Source organism: Alosa alosa, chromosome 23 (assembly GCF_017589495.1).
Source record: "Alosa alosa isolate M-15738 ecotype Scorff River chromosome 23, AALO_Geno_1.1, whole genome shotgun sequence".
NCBI lineage: Eukaryota > Metazoa > Chordata > Actinopteri > Clupeiformes > Clupeidae > Alosa > Alosa alosa.
Genome location: NC_063211.1, coordinates 8,010,975 through 8,026,573, shown reverse-complemented (window position 1 = coordinate 8,026,573; position 15,599 = coordinate 8,010,975). Strand labels below are relative to the sequence as shown.

General features: G+C 43.4%; 1 protein-coding gene across 1 annotated transcript in view; it reads right to left on the bottom strand.

Annotated features, from left to right (window-relative positions):
• pi4kaa (phosphatidylinositol 4-kinase, catalytic, alpha a) overlaps positions 1-15,453 on the bottom strand; it is a 55,029-nt gene extending 39,576 nt beyond the window's left edge. Inside the window, 19 exon segments of the mRNA XM_048235664.1 lie at positions 173-273; positions 1,940-2,104; positions 2,106-2,124; positions 2,622-2,717; positions 3,051-3,180; positions 3,924-4,030; positions 4,032-4,045; positions 4,493-4,593; positions 4,918-5,109; positions 5,735-5,831; positions 6,282-6,471; positions 6,473-6,491; positions 7,490-7,559; positions 10,027-10,289; positions 10,872-10,944; positions 11,849-11,937; positions 12,963-13,056; positions 13,410-13,526; positions 15,268-15,453. Coding sequence (XP_048091621.1) covers positions 173-273; positions 1,940-2,104; positions 2,106-2,124; positions 2,622-2,717; positions 3,051-3,180; positions 3,924-4,030; positions 4,032-4,045; positions 4,493-4,593; positions 4,918-5,109; positions 5,735-5,831; positions 6,282-6,471; positions 6,473-6,491; positions 7,490-7,559; positions 10,027-10,289; positions 10,872-10,944; positions 11,849-11,937; positions 12,963-13,056; positions 13,410-13,526; positions 15,268-15,366 — 2,036 coding nt within the window. The 5' untranslated portion in view covers positions 15,367-15,453.
• Positions 15,454-15,599: the final 146 nt, after the last annotated feature.

Below are 15,599 nucleotides of genomic sequence, written 5' to 3'. Positions count from 1 at the left end.
CAGTATTGGGCTGTTTTGAGAAGTAAACTTCCCAGGTATGTGATTTAATAAAGTCTTATCTTATCTTATCTTATTCAAATTTCTAGACCAAGTGGCATCTGACGTGGCATCAAAGCAACCCCATTGTTATCCTATTCTAGTCCCAGGATGCATCTGGCATGGCTAAAAGCACCTGTATCCGTGGTCCTTGTAGTCCTTGGTGGAGTAGACCAGTGAGCTGGCCTTCACACTAATCTGCTGGAACAGGTTCCACACCTCCTGGTAGATATATTGCTGAAGATGAGAAGGAGAGAAAGACCAAAACAACATCAATCAGATGTTTTTTTTTTGGGGGGGGGGGGGGGGTTTTGCGGGTGTCAGTGTTTATACCGGATCTGTGTTTGCATATTTATTCATACACGTGTGTTTGGGGGGTGTCAGTGTTTACGATCTGTGTTTCATACGTTTCATACACGTGTTTCAACACTGCATTTCGGTCGTTGCTTTTACCTTACCATTACCTTACGCATGCCAGTTATGTATCCACCAGCTGCCTGCCTGCAGCCTACTTCCAAAACTCCAAAGCTGCTGTCAGATTTGGTTCCGAGGGCACAAGTTCAGTGTATCAACAACACTCAATAACAGTTTATGTGATGTGTTAATCAATTAAATTCCCAACAATTTCACAACAGCTAGTTCTGGAATAGGCCAGTCAACTAGCCTGCTTGCTCTTACGAGACTCAGGCTGCGAAATCGGCACCCGCTTCCTTATTTGGGTTTTGAGTTGCCAGGTTTTAGCCTATGACAAAACGGTTGAAATTGAAACTAAGTGATCGTGTATGTGTAGGGTGTATTTCATACACAATCTGGCAACTTGAATGGATCAATGATTTTAAAATAAAGTTTGATGGCCATGCAAATTACGGGAGTTTTCCGGGAGAAATGACAAAACGGGAGGGTGCTGGGAGATGACCTTGAAATACGGGAGAAACCCAGGAAAAACGAGAGTGTTGACAGGTATGCCCTAAACCCTGAAATAACGAGGATATAGCAAATAATTAGAACAGGTCTAGTGGATCTATCTGATAATATAATACATCAATGGAGTGTCTGTGTGAATGTGTTAAAGCATTGCATGCAGTTGATGAGAACACAGCACATCAATCCACACACTAGTCAGTGCACCAGTGCAACATAAGCAGGAGGCCTCTGGTCAGGTGTGTGTACGTGGGTGTTGGTCAGGTGTGTGTACGTGGGTGTTGGTCAGGTGTGTGTACGTGGGTGCAAGTGTATCTGTTGGTCTTCAGTCTCATATTTCTAGTGATTACCATAGTCAAGATGGTCATAGATAAGTGTGTGTGTGTGTGTGTGTGTGTGTGTGCCGTTTGAGCGTTTGAGTATGCGAGTGAATGGAAGCGTGTTAGGTTTCCCATTTCTCGTGATAACACAGTATTTGATCTCGTTTCTGATCTTGTGTATGTGTGTGAGTGAGTGAGTGTGCGTGTTTAAGTGATGGATTGCATGTGTGTTTGTGTGTGTGTGTGTGTGTGGTCTCATATTTCCGATGAGTGTGTGTGTTTGAGTGAATGACTGCATGAGTGGGTATGTGTGCGTGTGTGAGTCAGTGTGAGGGTGTGTGTGAGTGATAAGTGTGCGTGTTGGTGTAACTGACTGCATGTGTGTGTGTTTGTATGTGTGTGTGTATGTGTATGTGTGTGTAAGTGTGCGTGTTAGAGTGACTGACTGCATGTGTGTATGTGTGTGTGTGTAAGTGTGCGTGTTAGAGTGACTGACTGCATGTATGTGTGTGTGTGTGTGTGTCTGTGTGTGTGTGTATATGTGTGTGTAAAGTGTGCGTGTTAGAGTGACTGACTGCATGCATGTGTGTGTGTGTGTGTGTGTGTGTGTGTGTGTGTTAGAGTGACTGACTGCATGTTTGTGTGTGTGTGTGTGGTCTCACATTTCCGGTGATGACCATGCAGCCCAGCTGGTCTATGATGAGCACGTCCAGCTGGGAGGGCGGCTGGCAGAACTTCTGCTGCAGGATCTGCAGGATGGGCTCCATCACCCGTGGAGACTCCCGCAGAGCCACTGCGATGTGGCCCAGCGCACGGATGGTGTGGTCTCGGGATCAGATGAGCGTCCCTGACACACACACACACACGAACATACGCACGTGCACCGCGCACACACACACACACACACACACACCTGCCTTAGACGCTTGAGCACACTGCGAAGCAGCACAATAAAGATTCAAAGACACGCGACGCCACACATGAGCACACACCCTAAACACAGCCACCGCGCCAAAACACACACCATTACACACACCATCACACACACACACACACACACACGCTTTGCACGCACACCGACACACACGCCGGCGCCACAAAAAACACACACACACACACACACACACACACAACACAACGTTGCACCATTATCATCAGCCTCTACTTAGCCATCAACATTACTGGGATAAGGATTGTCTTCATGGTTATAATCACTAAATCATACTCATCACTGCGGTATTATTAGGGCAATCTAGAACACTACCACAATCATCAGCATTTATTTAAGCAATAAGCCCCACAACGATGTGGTCATGTGGAGCTAAGCACCACGGCAGAACTCACTTGTCGTTCTCCTGGGAGATGTAGAGGCGATTGGACAAGCTTGCCAGGAAAGCCTCCACAATCACAGAGTCCATGGTCAAACCGGACTTAAGAGATCTACAGGAAAGGTACAGGACACTTTAAAGTCCTGTTCAGACTGCAAGAGACTAGCAACGAGAGACCATGTAATGTTCATGTAATTTAGCAATTACGTGCGAAATAGCCAATAGCTACGTGAAATGTTGCGCGACAAAGTCTAAATAAATGAAATACAAATGATAAAATAATTCAAATAAAATAAACTTTTGAAACAAGTGAATCACCGTATATGTGAATGGGGCTTAACTATGGCATTTTACTTTGACATGCTCTAAAGCCGTACCAGTAAATGTAGTTGACAAAGGACAGATCCTCACGGACGTGCGGTTGCATGTGGAGACTTTTGTTTACCTGCAGATGTTGTCAATGGAGATATCTCTGAGCTGCTCGTACATGGACGGCTGACTCTTCTGCTTGTGGTGGACGTTGAACGTGGACTGGGCATGTTCATTGGTGACATGGATTTTGATCTCTCCAGTCCCTTTTGCAAGAGAAAAAAAACACAACGCAAAATAAGATTCAAAATAAAAGCCTTTATCTATGCCACTTTTCCCACTATACTACACAGTTCAAAAACGCTTTTGGGACAGGTGCATCGGAGAAGGTAAGGTCACCAGTAATGCGTGTTGAAGAAATCCTGCACACTGTCCTTTACGCATGCAAATACACAACGTTTCGGTCAAAACAGACCTTCCTCAGGTGAATTTTCCCACCATACTACAATCATGGCAGCATAAAAATGAAGCAGTGCAGATATCCATATGGAAAGATACACTGTAATCAAAAGAGTTTGAAAAAGTACACGGAATAGAATCTCTCTGGTCCCTTTGTAACAGATCAAAAATATATATAGTGCGAACTATACTGATCTGATAAACTGAGCGCCTCAGCAGAGCCACCCATCAAGAAGGAGAGTTAACGGTGTGTTAATACATCTGCTGTGGATGAGTGGAAAACATGCAAACAGACACACACACACACACACACACACACACACACACACACACACACACACACACACACACACACACACACGCAGTATACAGGACACTCATCATAGTAGTGCACTGCACTACACACACACACACACACACTGTACAGGATGCTGATCATACTGAACACAAGGAAGTATACCACATCCACTCATCTTATCCGTCCTACTGGGTGAATGCAGGTGTGACACGCACCTGTAGTGTACTGGGTGAATACAGGTGTGACACGCACCTGTAGTGTACTGGCTGTGGTACTTGTAGAGCTTGACCAGCACTGGAGAGGGGACCACTAGGAAGTCCCTAAGAGAAGTGGTGACGGAGTGGGCCACCACTGGGAAGCAAGCGACCCAGACCCTGTGCAAATCAACACAGCAAATGCTTTTCACTCAAAGAAACCGTAAAGCGACCCATACCCTGTGCAAATCAACACAGCAAATGCTTTTCACTCAAAGAAACCATAAAGCGACCCAGACCCTGTGCAAATCAACACAGCAAATGCTTTTCACTCAAAGAAACCTTAACGTGCCGTAAGCAAAGTAAACAAATGACATTTACAATACTACATCAATATTAGATCATAGCCATGGCAACAACCATAGAATATCAAATGTACATACAAAAACCTATATGTATGCTCTTGGCGTCATAATAACATACAAGATCATGATACTAACAGATAATAACATACAAGATCATGATAATAAGTCAACCACCACTGAAACAGATGCTTGACTTTACACTGGACTGATCCGAATGTTTGTGCGTGCTGTTGACTCGTCCACCAGAGAGAGCCGGTCTCACCTGTAGGCAGCAGATGAGAAGGGGCATGTGAGCGATGATGACTTTACTGGAGGTCTTGGACTGCAGTTTCTCCGACAGCTTGGTGCACAGGTTCTCAGCTCCTGGGGACAAGGCAGGAAAGAGCGCAGCGCCATAATATCAGTCAACAGGTCTGGAGAACATGTGTGTGTGTGTGTGTGTGTGTGTCTACCTGTGTGTGCGTGTGTCTGTTTGTGTGCGTGTGTCTGTTTGTGTGCGTGTGTCTGTTTGTGTGTGTGTGTGTGTGTGTGTGTGCGTGTCTGTGTGTGTGTGTGTGTGTGTGTGTGTGTGTGTGCGTGTCTGTGTGTGTGGCGGTCTGTGTGTGTGTGCGTGTGTGTGTGTGTGTCCAGTCCCTGCGTGGTCTGGTGTGTCTGTGTGTGTGTGTGTGCGTGTGTGCGCCCTCTGACCTTGCTCCTCGGTGACGGCCCACACCATGAGGTCGACGCAGGCGGCGTTGGCCTGGCAGCGCAGCTTGAGCGGGCTGAGCTCGCTGTGCAGGTACTCCACGTCGTGGAGGATGCGCTGCAGCTCCGACTGGCTGCTGCTGAACTGCTCCAGCACAAAGTCGTGCACCTCTTTCACAAACGCCGTCGGCAGGTCTGACCACCGCCACAGAGGGAGGGTGGACAGAGAGAGAATGATACGCAATCAGTACAGGTGGAATGAGAGCGAGGACAGAGATAGTGAGAAACTTATGATGGTTGCAAGATGTATCTTGCAATGGTCAAATGATGTGTAATATTTAAAGGTTGTATCAGCGATAGCTGGGATACGTCACTTCTGTTGATGTTCAAACAAAACAGAGAGCTAGTTCGCTACTCCCTCCCCCGCCTCCCGTGCAATTAAACTCTGCTAAATGCGCATCTCGACGGTTATTGGTTGAAACACTTTATTTTGCGTTTGAGTGGGTTGCCAGCCCTTGTTGGTAGCAATTGTTTATGTGTACACATCTAGGAGCCTAGGATGCCTACAGAGACACGTTTTTTTGACGGCCTGCTTATGGGGCAGGCAGCTAGCGGATCGTTAGGAAAGATTAGATGAATGTGATCATTTATGTTTGGGCCTTTTTTGAGCCTGAAATCGCTGATACAACCTTTAAGAAAGTCATAAGTAATTAAAAACTGGACCATCCCATTCAAATGCAACAGATTGTATTTCACATGTGGTTAGATAATCATTGATGGAAACACCTAATGTACTGAGTACATTTGATTTCGTTCATACCTTTCATGTAGTAGAGCGTGTCCCTTAGCATCTTAAATATGGCCACATAAAGTGGATCACTGAAGGTTTTGTAGTACAGATGAATGCCTGGATTCATCTGGAACAACATACAACAATAATTAAATCAAGTTAAAACAAGGACTATGTTCATTATGTATTTCAGCAGACTAAAAGAAGAATCTTCAGAAAGCAAGTGTTCAGATTGTCTCAATCATTACTCTGTATAGTCCCCACCCACCCCCCCATTGAGGACACAATGAAAAGCAGATCTCTGTATGGTGTACTATTGAATAAAGTCTATCTATCTATCTACAGGTATTTTCCTACACACCTCTGCTAGCTTGGAGTGTGAGTGTGTGAGTGAGTGTGAGTGTGAGTGTGTGAGTGTGAGTGTGAGTGTGTGAGTGTGAGTGTGTGAGTGTGTGAGTGTGAGTGTGAGTGCGGAGTGTGTGAGTGTGAGGTGTGAGTGCGAGTGTGTGAGTGTGTGAGTGTGAGTGTGAGTGTGAGTGTGAGTGTGAGTGCTCTCCCCCTAATCATTCCCACACACCTCCAAGACCTTGGCGAGCGTGGCGTCCAGTGTCTTGAGGAAGGACTCGGCCACAAACTGCTCCACCATGGCCAGCAGTCTCCGGAGGACCTCCAGAGGGACGCTGAACTCCCGCCCAGAGCCAGTGAAGAGCGGCGACACGGAGAAGCTGGAGCTGATGGTGGAGAAGTAGTAGTCTGGGTCCACAGCTGCCGTCAGGCAGGTAGGAGCCTGAGGGACGCAGGAGAGGAGAGGAGAGGAGAGGAGAGGAGAGGAGAGGAGAGGAGAGGAGAGGAGGTGAAGAATTAGGAGGGGAAACACCATAGAGATCAGGGAGAGGAGTACAGTTGAAGGATTAGGAGGAAAAATACCATAGACATTAGGGAAAAGAACAGGTGAAGGATTAGGATGAAGGATTAGGATGGGAAAACCATAGACAGAGATCAGGGAGAGGAGAAACACAGTTGGAAGTACAGTTAGGGGAGGAAAAAATACCATAGACATTGGGGAAAAGAACAGGTGAAGGATTAGGATGGGAAACACCATAGAGATCAGGGAGAGTACAGTTGAAGGATTAGGAGGAAAAATACCATAGACATTGGGGAAAAGAACAGGTGAAGGATTAGGATGGGAAACACCATAGAGATCAGGGAGAGTACAGGTGAAGGATTAGGAGGAAAAATACCATAGACATTGGGAAAAAAACAGGTGAAGGATTAGGATGGGGAAACACCATAGAGATCAGGGGAGAGTACAGGTGAAGGATTAGAGGAAAAATACCATAGACATTGGGAAAAAAACAGGTGAAGGATTAGGATGGGAAACACCATAGAGATCAGGGAGAGTACAGGTGAAGGATTAGGAAGGGAAAAAACATGAGAAATCAGGGAAATGCAATAAAAAGCAACAATCAGACGTAAAAAGTTTAGACTTTGGTCACTGTTTTGCCTGTGGACACTGGACAGTGACATTCAATTCAGGGGTCATAATGGCTGGAATGTGTAATCTATCTTTTACTTTAAAAGCAATGACTAAATTTCACAGTCAATAATGAAGAAATCACTATTTTAAAAACAGCTGTGGCTTTCTTATTTAAAGTAGAGTTATTTCTTTAAAAGAGCCTTTGTGGATGTGTGGTCAGCCTTAAAGGTGTAGTTCTGAAGTGTTGGTTGTGTAATGAGGGGGTTGGATGGCCCAGCAGGAGTGCCATGCGGCACACGCACGCTCACCTTCAAAGTACTGGGCCGAGGGGTCAGCGGGGGAGCTGGGGGGCAGAGCCGCTCCGCGCTCTGGACTGGCCTGCAATCACACAGAGCCACAGGGCAGAGATGAATCTCCATGTGAATGGACAATACAAATTCTATTCTGTTCTATTCTGTTCTAAATGTGCAACCGGCACATCATGGAACTGTTGTGTACACGCTCTCTTTTAGGGGGAGGATGACCGTTTGGATTGAATGGAAACCTATGGAGCTGCATCGAAGTGGGGAGGGAAACAAGCTTATACTTACTAGATCTTTGAACAAATGTGAATAAAAGGCACAAAATAAGGATGGTGTGAGAGTTAACTGTGTGTTCATAGGACCATTACGTTCCTATTTTTTGCTCTATTCTGTTCTATTCTATTCTATTCCATTCATCTGCAATATGCTGAAAAGCCGCATAAGTTATCTGCATACATTCACAATGAACTAAACCAGAAAATTTAACCCCAAAGCACAATATGCAGCCAGTTTTATATCTATAGCAGAAAAGTTTCCCTGAGAAATCCTTAGTTCTTGATCAAACATGATCACTACTCCCTCTAAGTTGCTTCAGTTCTCTGGATGAATCTCAATGTCCCCCCTAAGGTCTAAGCCCTGAAGCCTCACACACTTTCACATCTGTGAATGACCCTTGCGAGGGTGTAAGGGTTCAGAACGCTAATAACAGGAATGGGACAACCTGAGACCTATCATTAAATTGACAACACAAAAAAACCTGTTGCCCACACGTTTCCGTTTTATGGCAGTTGTTTAGACGTTTTTTCAAGCTTCTAGCCTCCCTTTGGGGGACCCTGTGTTTCTCGCCACAACACAATGAATTGTGTAGACAATTAATTTGAGAAAAGTGTTGGGTCATTCCACGTCAATTCAACCAGGGCCCACGCACTTAGGTCTCAAAAAATTCTGAAAAAATTACCAGGTGTACCTATGTTACTCAGGAGACACACTGTAAAATTACTCTTATGTAAGATCAATACTTTCAAGATACAGCCAGTTTTACAGGGGGGTGTCGATTTTGTTAGGCCTCTTTTTTGTCAAAGTTCACAAGCCCACAAGCGCAAGAACTAAACCATGTAGGAGGCTCAAATTTTGCATGCTGGTACATAAATAGGAATAGTATGTAGCAAAATCGTCACGTTTGGTCTGGATAATCCTGCATGGTCATAGCTCTCCCTCAAAGTTTGATACAAAATTTTTTATTTGGAGTTTTTGGCTGGGCTCTGTTTAAGCCCCTCAGAAGACATATTTGTACTCAACATAGGCTCTTGATTTATTTTCCTTACTGAGATAAGTAGAAACACTCTCACAAAAAACAATGAACAAAAAATAAATTCCTTCAGGGTCTGAACAGCAGACTTTACAAGTCTAAAAATCATTTTGGTTTCTCATTCCAAGCACCCAAAGAGCACCTTGTGGGAATATAAACATTTTTAAATATTTTTTCTTTAAAATGATCTTTTTTTAAATATTTTTTTTCTTTATTCTCCATCTTTTCTTTTCTTTTCAAAAACACCAATTTGACTTGTTTTGTATAGAGCCAATCTTTCTTTTCACTTTCCATATTGATGTGAATGGGGCATTTTGCCCATGTTCAGGGTGGAAAATAAAAAGAAAGATTTGCATAAGACAAGTCAAATTGGTGTTTTCAAAAAAGAAGGGATCATGGAGAATAAAGAAAACATATTTAAAAAAAATCTTTGTATATTCCCACAAGGTGTTTGGGTGCTCTGAAAATGATAACCAAAATGATTTTTCAGGACTTGTGAGGTCTGCTGTTCAGACCCTGAAGGGATTTGTTTTCTGTTCATTGCTTTTTGTGAGAGTGTTTCTACTTATCTCAGTAAGAAAAATAAATCAAGAGCCTATGTTGAGTAAAAATATGTCTTCTGAAGGCTTAAACAGAACCCAGCCAAAAACTCCAATAAAATTTGTATCAACTTTGAGGGACAGCTATGACCATGCAGGATTATCCAGACCAAACGTGACGATTTTGCTACATACTATTCCTATTTATGTACCAGCATGCAAAATTTGAGCCTACATGGTTTAGTTCTTGCGCTGTGGGCTTTTGAACTTTGACAAAAAAAAGAGGCCGAACAAAATCGACACCCCCCTCCCCCTGTAAAACTGGCTGTATCTTGGAAAGTATTGATCTTACATAAGAGTAATTTTACAGTGTGTCTCCTGGGTAACATAGGTACACCTGGTCATTTTTTCAGAATTTTTTGAGACCTAAGTGCGTGGGCCCTGGTTGAACTGACGTGGAATGACCCTGTTCATAGATGTCGATTTAGGGAAAGGGCTCAGAAAGTGTGCCAGTGAGCCCTCAAGCACTTGACAACTTCGCTGTGGGACGGTCCTAAGCTGCCACGAAGTTGCCAGGAACGCACATCAAAATGTGTAAGGGGAGACATTGAGATTGAGCCATTGTAATATTGCAATTGCTGAAGACACCTGCCCCCTGGTGGCGTACACCGGCACTGCAGCCCGCAGTTCCTCACCTGCTGTGAGACGCTGGAGCTGCCGCTTGCCTTGCGGCGCATGGTGTCGCTCTGGCAGGCGGTCAGCAGCGAGCTGGGCAGAATGGAGCGGAAGTCGTGGAAGGAGCGCCGGCGCGCCGCCTCTAGGTCCTCGCCCAGGAGCAGCGGCTGTGGGCACACCCGCGGGAACAGCTTGGACAGGAGCGGCTCGTCCGTGTTGCTGTAGCGACCGAACGCCCTCACCACACCCAGCAGGGACGGCACGGTGTACCTACACAGGTTCTCTGGAGAAGCACGGAGGGAGTTTTCAGTGCAACTGAAACTTTTTATCACATAAACTCTTTTAAATTGTCTGATCATTACTTGTTTGTCTATCAGATCCTGATGTTTTGACAGTATAGTCAACTGTTGTTTTCATAAATTGAGTAATAAAGTGTTTCATAAATAAACCTGACTTGAATTGGCTTGAAATGCCAAGCTGTGTGCTAAATGGTCACTCTCTTGCATTGCTTCAACAATTTAAAAGAGGCTAAAGTTTTACGTCCCTCTGATAACAGTACATTACAATTCTCCTAAAAAGCAACACACTCTACCAATTACATTTTTGAGCAATATTATCATACCTTAATACTAACAAAACACAACAATAATATTAATTTGTAAAGAAATTCCTGTCCTGGTGAGATTTGTGTCATCATGGTTAGCCACACAAATGATTGCGCCACGTCATGGTATTGTAAAAGCCCTCTGTGCAGTTGAGAGGAATGCAGTGGGTGTGTGTGTGTGTGTGTGTGTGTGTGTGTGTGTGTGTGTGTGCGCGCGCGCTAGTATGCGTGTTTGTGTGTGCGTGTGTGTGGTGTCCACACCTTTATCCTGAGCCTCTGGGTTCTGGCACGCCTCCTGCAGCACCTGCATCAGGTTCATCACTGCCTCTAAAATCTGCACCCACACAAACATAGACACAAACATAATGTAGACATGTCCACAGCATTAACATTATTAATGTCTCTAAAATCACTTTTTATTCATCATCATCATTCAATTGTAGAAAGAACAAAATAAGTTATTGAAAGTAATGCCAGCCTTACATCATACAATTTTCAAGCGATTTCACAGTCAACAACGACGGAGTCGGAATGAAATCATGGGAGTTTTACTCGAGTCGCGGCGCCTTTTTCTAGACTTTACGTTACGACAATATCAAACATGTTTTATATTATCGCAAGTCTTTTAGTCGTGGCTCATGCAAATAGTCATTAAAAAACAAGGGACCTTTCTCACCAAACACCAAACAGCAAGGGGTAAAGTAGACGACAGCTGTACCTTATATGATTATTTGTTATTTTGTTTATCATAAATGCTTAGTCGGTTATTCCACGTGAAAGAACAACTCTATATCGGTTAGGGATGTCACACATGAAACAATGCTGCAGAAAATGACTTTGATATGGGTAGGCTATCATTTGAGTTTGAGTTCCTGTTGATATCTAGTGCATGATGGGAAATCATTTTCTTTCTTAAATTTCTAGTTGTAGTCGTGTAAATAGTGACCCTGCAAGATTCTTAATCGTTGCCAAAACCTAGGCTGAGACTAGCCTGTGACTTAAATGTGAGAGGGTCTGAGTTTAGTCTTCCAAAAATCTTTTCCAAAGTCTTTCGGTGTAAGGATGGCATAAGGAGATGGCTCTTTAAACATACAAATTAAAACACACACACACACACACACACACACACACACACACACACACACACACACACACACACACACACACACACAACACACACACACACACACACACACACACACACACACACACACACACACACACACACACTGACTAACCTGTGATCTCAGAGCCTCATCCTGTTGAGCCACATCTGACAGCAGGGTGACCAGGCAGAAGCAGAAGTTCTCTGCCCCTGGGAGGGTATCTGATGCAGACAGACACACACACACAAAGTCAGTCTTACACATGGGAAGAAATCATGTGCTCAAAATAGGGGTGTAATGGTACACAAAAATAACGGTTCAGTGTGTATCTTGGTTTTGAAGTCATGATTCGGTTCATTTTCGGTACAGTAAGTCTGTAGGTACTACTAAAATTTCCTGACAAAATTGATGCAACGGGAAAAGTATTTCGAAAAGGTGTCAAATGTTTTTTGACGTTAATTGACTAAAATGACATATGGTCCGCCACTTAATATGTCTGTGTGGAAACTCAAATTGGATACATGGGCCACAAGCAAAAAAGCCCGCTGTTGATTACTGTTAAAGACTACATTTGGTACATTCAGTACGCAATCAACATTGAACCTATTAGACATTCTCTGATTGAACCCAACATCCTGTACCTAAACAGGGGTGCGTTTCCCAAAACCATAGTTGCTAACCTTGGTAAATTGCATTGCAACCAACAAACTTACTTAGTTAGCAACTATGGTTTTGGGAAACGCTAACCAATTCAGTACGAATATATGTACCTTTACAACCCTAAAACATAAGCTCAAAAGCATACACACATCAATATTTCTCATCATAAATTATGAATAAATATATCACCCCTGACAAACAAAATAGTTAGATATTCAATTTCACAGTGATGTACCAAACTACCAATATGACAATGATTATAGAATAGAACAGAATAAAATGACTAAAGAATAATCTCACGCATAATACACAAACAGAAAGCAAAAACATGTGTCTTTTATATAACACATTGTAAGCAAACCAATATATTTTACAATGTCTGTGTGCCCTGTGATGGCATATACTGTAAATCACTTTGGACAAAAGCAGCTGCCACATATAAAGATAAACATAAACACATGCTCAGAGCAGAAGTCATGTGATGGCATAGCTTGCAAACTTCCCACCTTGGTCAGGAAGATCATCACTCTCTCTTAACAAAACAACTGCCTAAAATATATGAATAGAAAAAAATGGATCTCATTACCCCTTCCCTTCCTCTCAGAGTTCTCTTCAATCCATTGCACCCTTGGTAGTCCCCTCAGCAAACCCAGGAGGTACGGAACGATTGTCTCTTTGTGCTGTGGGGAAAAAAAGCCACAAACCACCATTTAATTTGTTGTTTTAAAATCAGGAACTCAGGTCTACCAGAGTGTCCAGACAGACATGAGCTATTAGGTCATCCATCTTGAAAACTAACCCCATTCTCTTCTCCCTTTCTATAGCCTTGTCTTAACTGATCTACAACTACTGCTGTTAATACTATTCAACTGAGCTCTAAGGTCAAAAGTATTATGAATATGGTGCTGTGGAACGTGTGTCGAGTAACACATGTGGATACAGACATGTTCTGTAAATGAATCTCTCATGCCAGAGCAAGAGTTGGTCAGTTAGAGGGTTATTTAACAACCCCCGCATCTCATCAGACAAGCACCTGTAGTTCCGACTCCACCAGGAACACCCCCAGCGCGATGACCGCATCCCTTCTCCTCTCGTCCAGCTGATACACCCCACGAACATCCACTGGGCACATGCATTGCAGTTTCTGAACCTGTAACACACACACACGTATTACTATATGCACAATTTAAGGGAGGGCAAACACACACACACACACACACACACACACAGCTTAAATCTCAAGGGTAGCAAAATGACACAGTGGCTGCTGAGGCGGATTTATGTCCCATAGATCAATGCTGAATTACCACACAGGCGTAGCCTATGTTGTAGCCTCTTTGATAAGCATACCAATGTGTTCACTTCTTTGTGCTTTTGGTGTAGGCGGCAGCCTCTTCATGTTAGCTTTGCTCTGGCTCCTGATAGCATGGCACTGTAAATCTATAGGCGTACCCACAAACTTATCTTAATTGCCATTTGTGTTGTTGGTGTTTTTTTGCAAAACAAGCTCAATGGTCAGAAACCTTGTGTGCATATTACAAGCCTGTTAAATATTACAAGCCTGTCTTGACCAGTCCTCATATGTATTGCACTCACTAAGCCCTATATAAATAACATAAATAGAGTGTATTTGTACTTCATGCACATCAGGTTTTGCCAAATGTTCAGTAAAAAATGTTTTCAGTAAAAAATAAATAAAAAATAGACAAAAGTGATTGTTTCTAAGAGGTGCAGTACTTTGGTCCTGAGTAATGTTTGACGGGATTAATACAGACATAAACATACTGAATTGGGCATCCCAAATTAGGCTGATAAGGTGTATGAGCAGAAAGAAATATCTCAGCAGTGCTTAGGATTACTACTACCACAATCCCTCATCGCTGCCCCAGGGAGAAAATAGCTTTGCAACAATTCATAAAATTACCCCCTTAGCAAAACTTAACAGTGCAGCAGACAGCAACCACCGATGAACAAATGCAAATCAATGAAACTAATTCGCGAGAAAATCAGCCTGATTATATAGAATACCCCTAAATTCAGTCAGTCGGCAACCGAAAATAACCCTGCTCATAACATGCAGCCAACACAGAAGCACATACTGGTAGAGGTCGTCAAACTAACGTTAGTGGATGGACAGGCCAGCAGCACTAGCACCTAGCATTATCCCCAAAGGATTTGCAGAGCCACACTGACAAAAGCAGTTTATCGTTAATTGATACCTGACTTACATAAAGGTTATAACGTTATCGGATAATTAATACACCACACACTGGACTATTATACAGACGCGAAATTGGGGCCCTTAAGCTTTACAGCAACATTTTACTGATCTTGATTGACAAAATGTGACAGCACATCACCTGCTATAGAAGGGGGCGTTTCAACGAGACATTAAACAGTGCTAGGAAATGGAATGTCAACTCCGTAGAATAGTTCACTTAGCGAACACTAACCAGCACACCACAACAGCGTCCGAGAGTAGACTTCCATAAACATACCGTCATTAGTAGGCTATCAAATACCCTGTCAAGCCATTCACACGGTCATGTCAAATCTTACTATTGCTGGCAAACAGGTCGGCCTGGCTACTGAGGGATATCCTTCCTCTTCCTAGTTAGCTAACGTTAACATCATCCCTAATAATACGCCCGATTAGCATGCTTTCATCAAATAGCAACCATATTTCACCGCACCAAAGGTTGTACGATATTTGAGAGAAAGAAAATGTTGCGTTGACTCTGGGGCTAGTGGATAAAACCAACTGTTTAGCTAAGGTTAGCAAGCTAACGTTGACCTAGCTGCATCATAACATAACTCTTATAGGAAGCTACCCTTCCTATTAGCTAGTTGGCTAAAACGCACCAGGATAGTCTACGTTAACAGATGCTCACCTTTTCAATCGGAGCTGGTCGATTAGCAGCCAAAGACCGTGCCAGAGATAGCACTGTATTGAAATAAAATCCTTTTGATCCACCTCCTTTCGCCGACATGATTGTATTTTAGAGAGCCGCGGGTTCTGGACACTGACTAGCTACATCTTACAGAAGTGGACATCTATGAGGACAAAACTAGTGGAACCTTTCAGTACGGCAAGTTTAGAAGTCCATACAGAACATTAAAAGGTCATGGAAAAGCGATCACAAATGAACCTAGGCCTACATGGAGGTTGTGTTTTTGTGTTTGTTGAATGAAGTTGTCGTTGAATAGTCTACACTGATTAGAC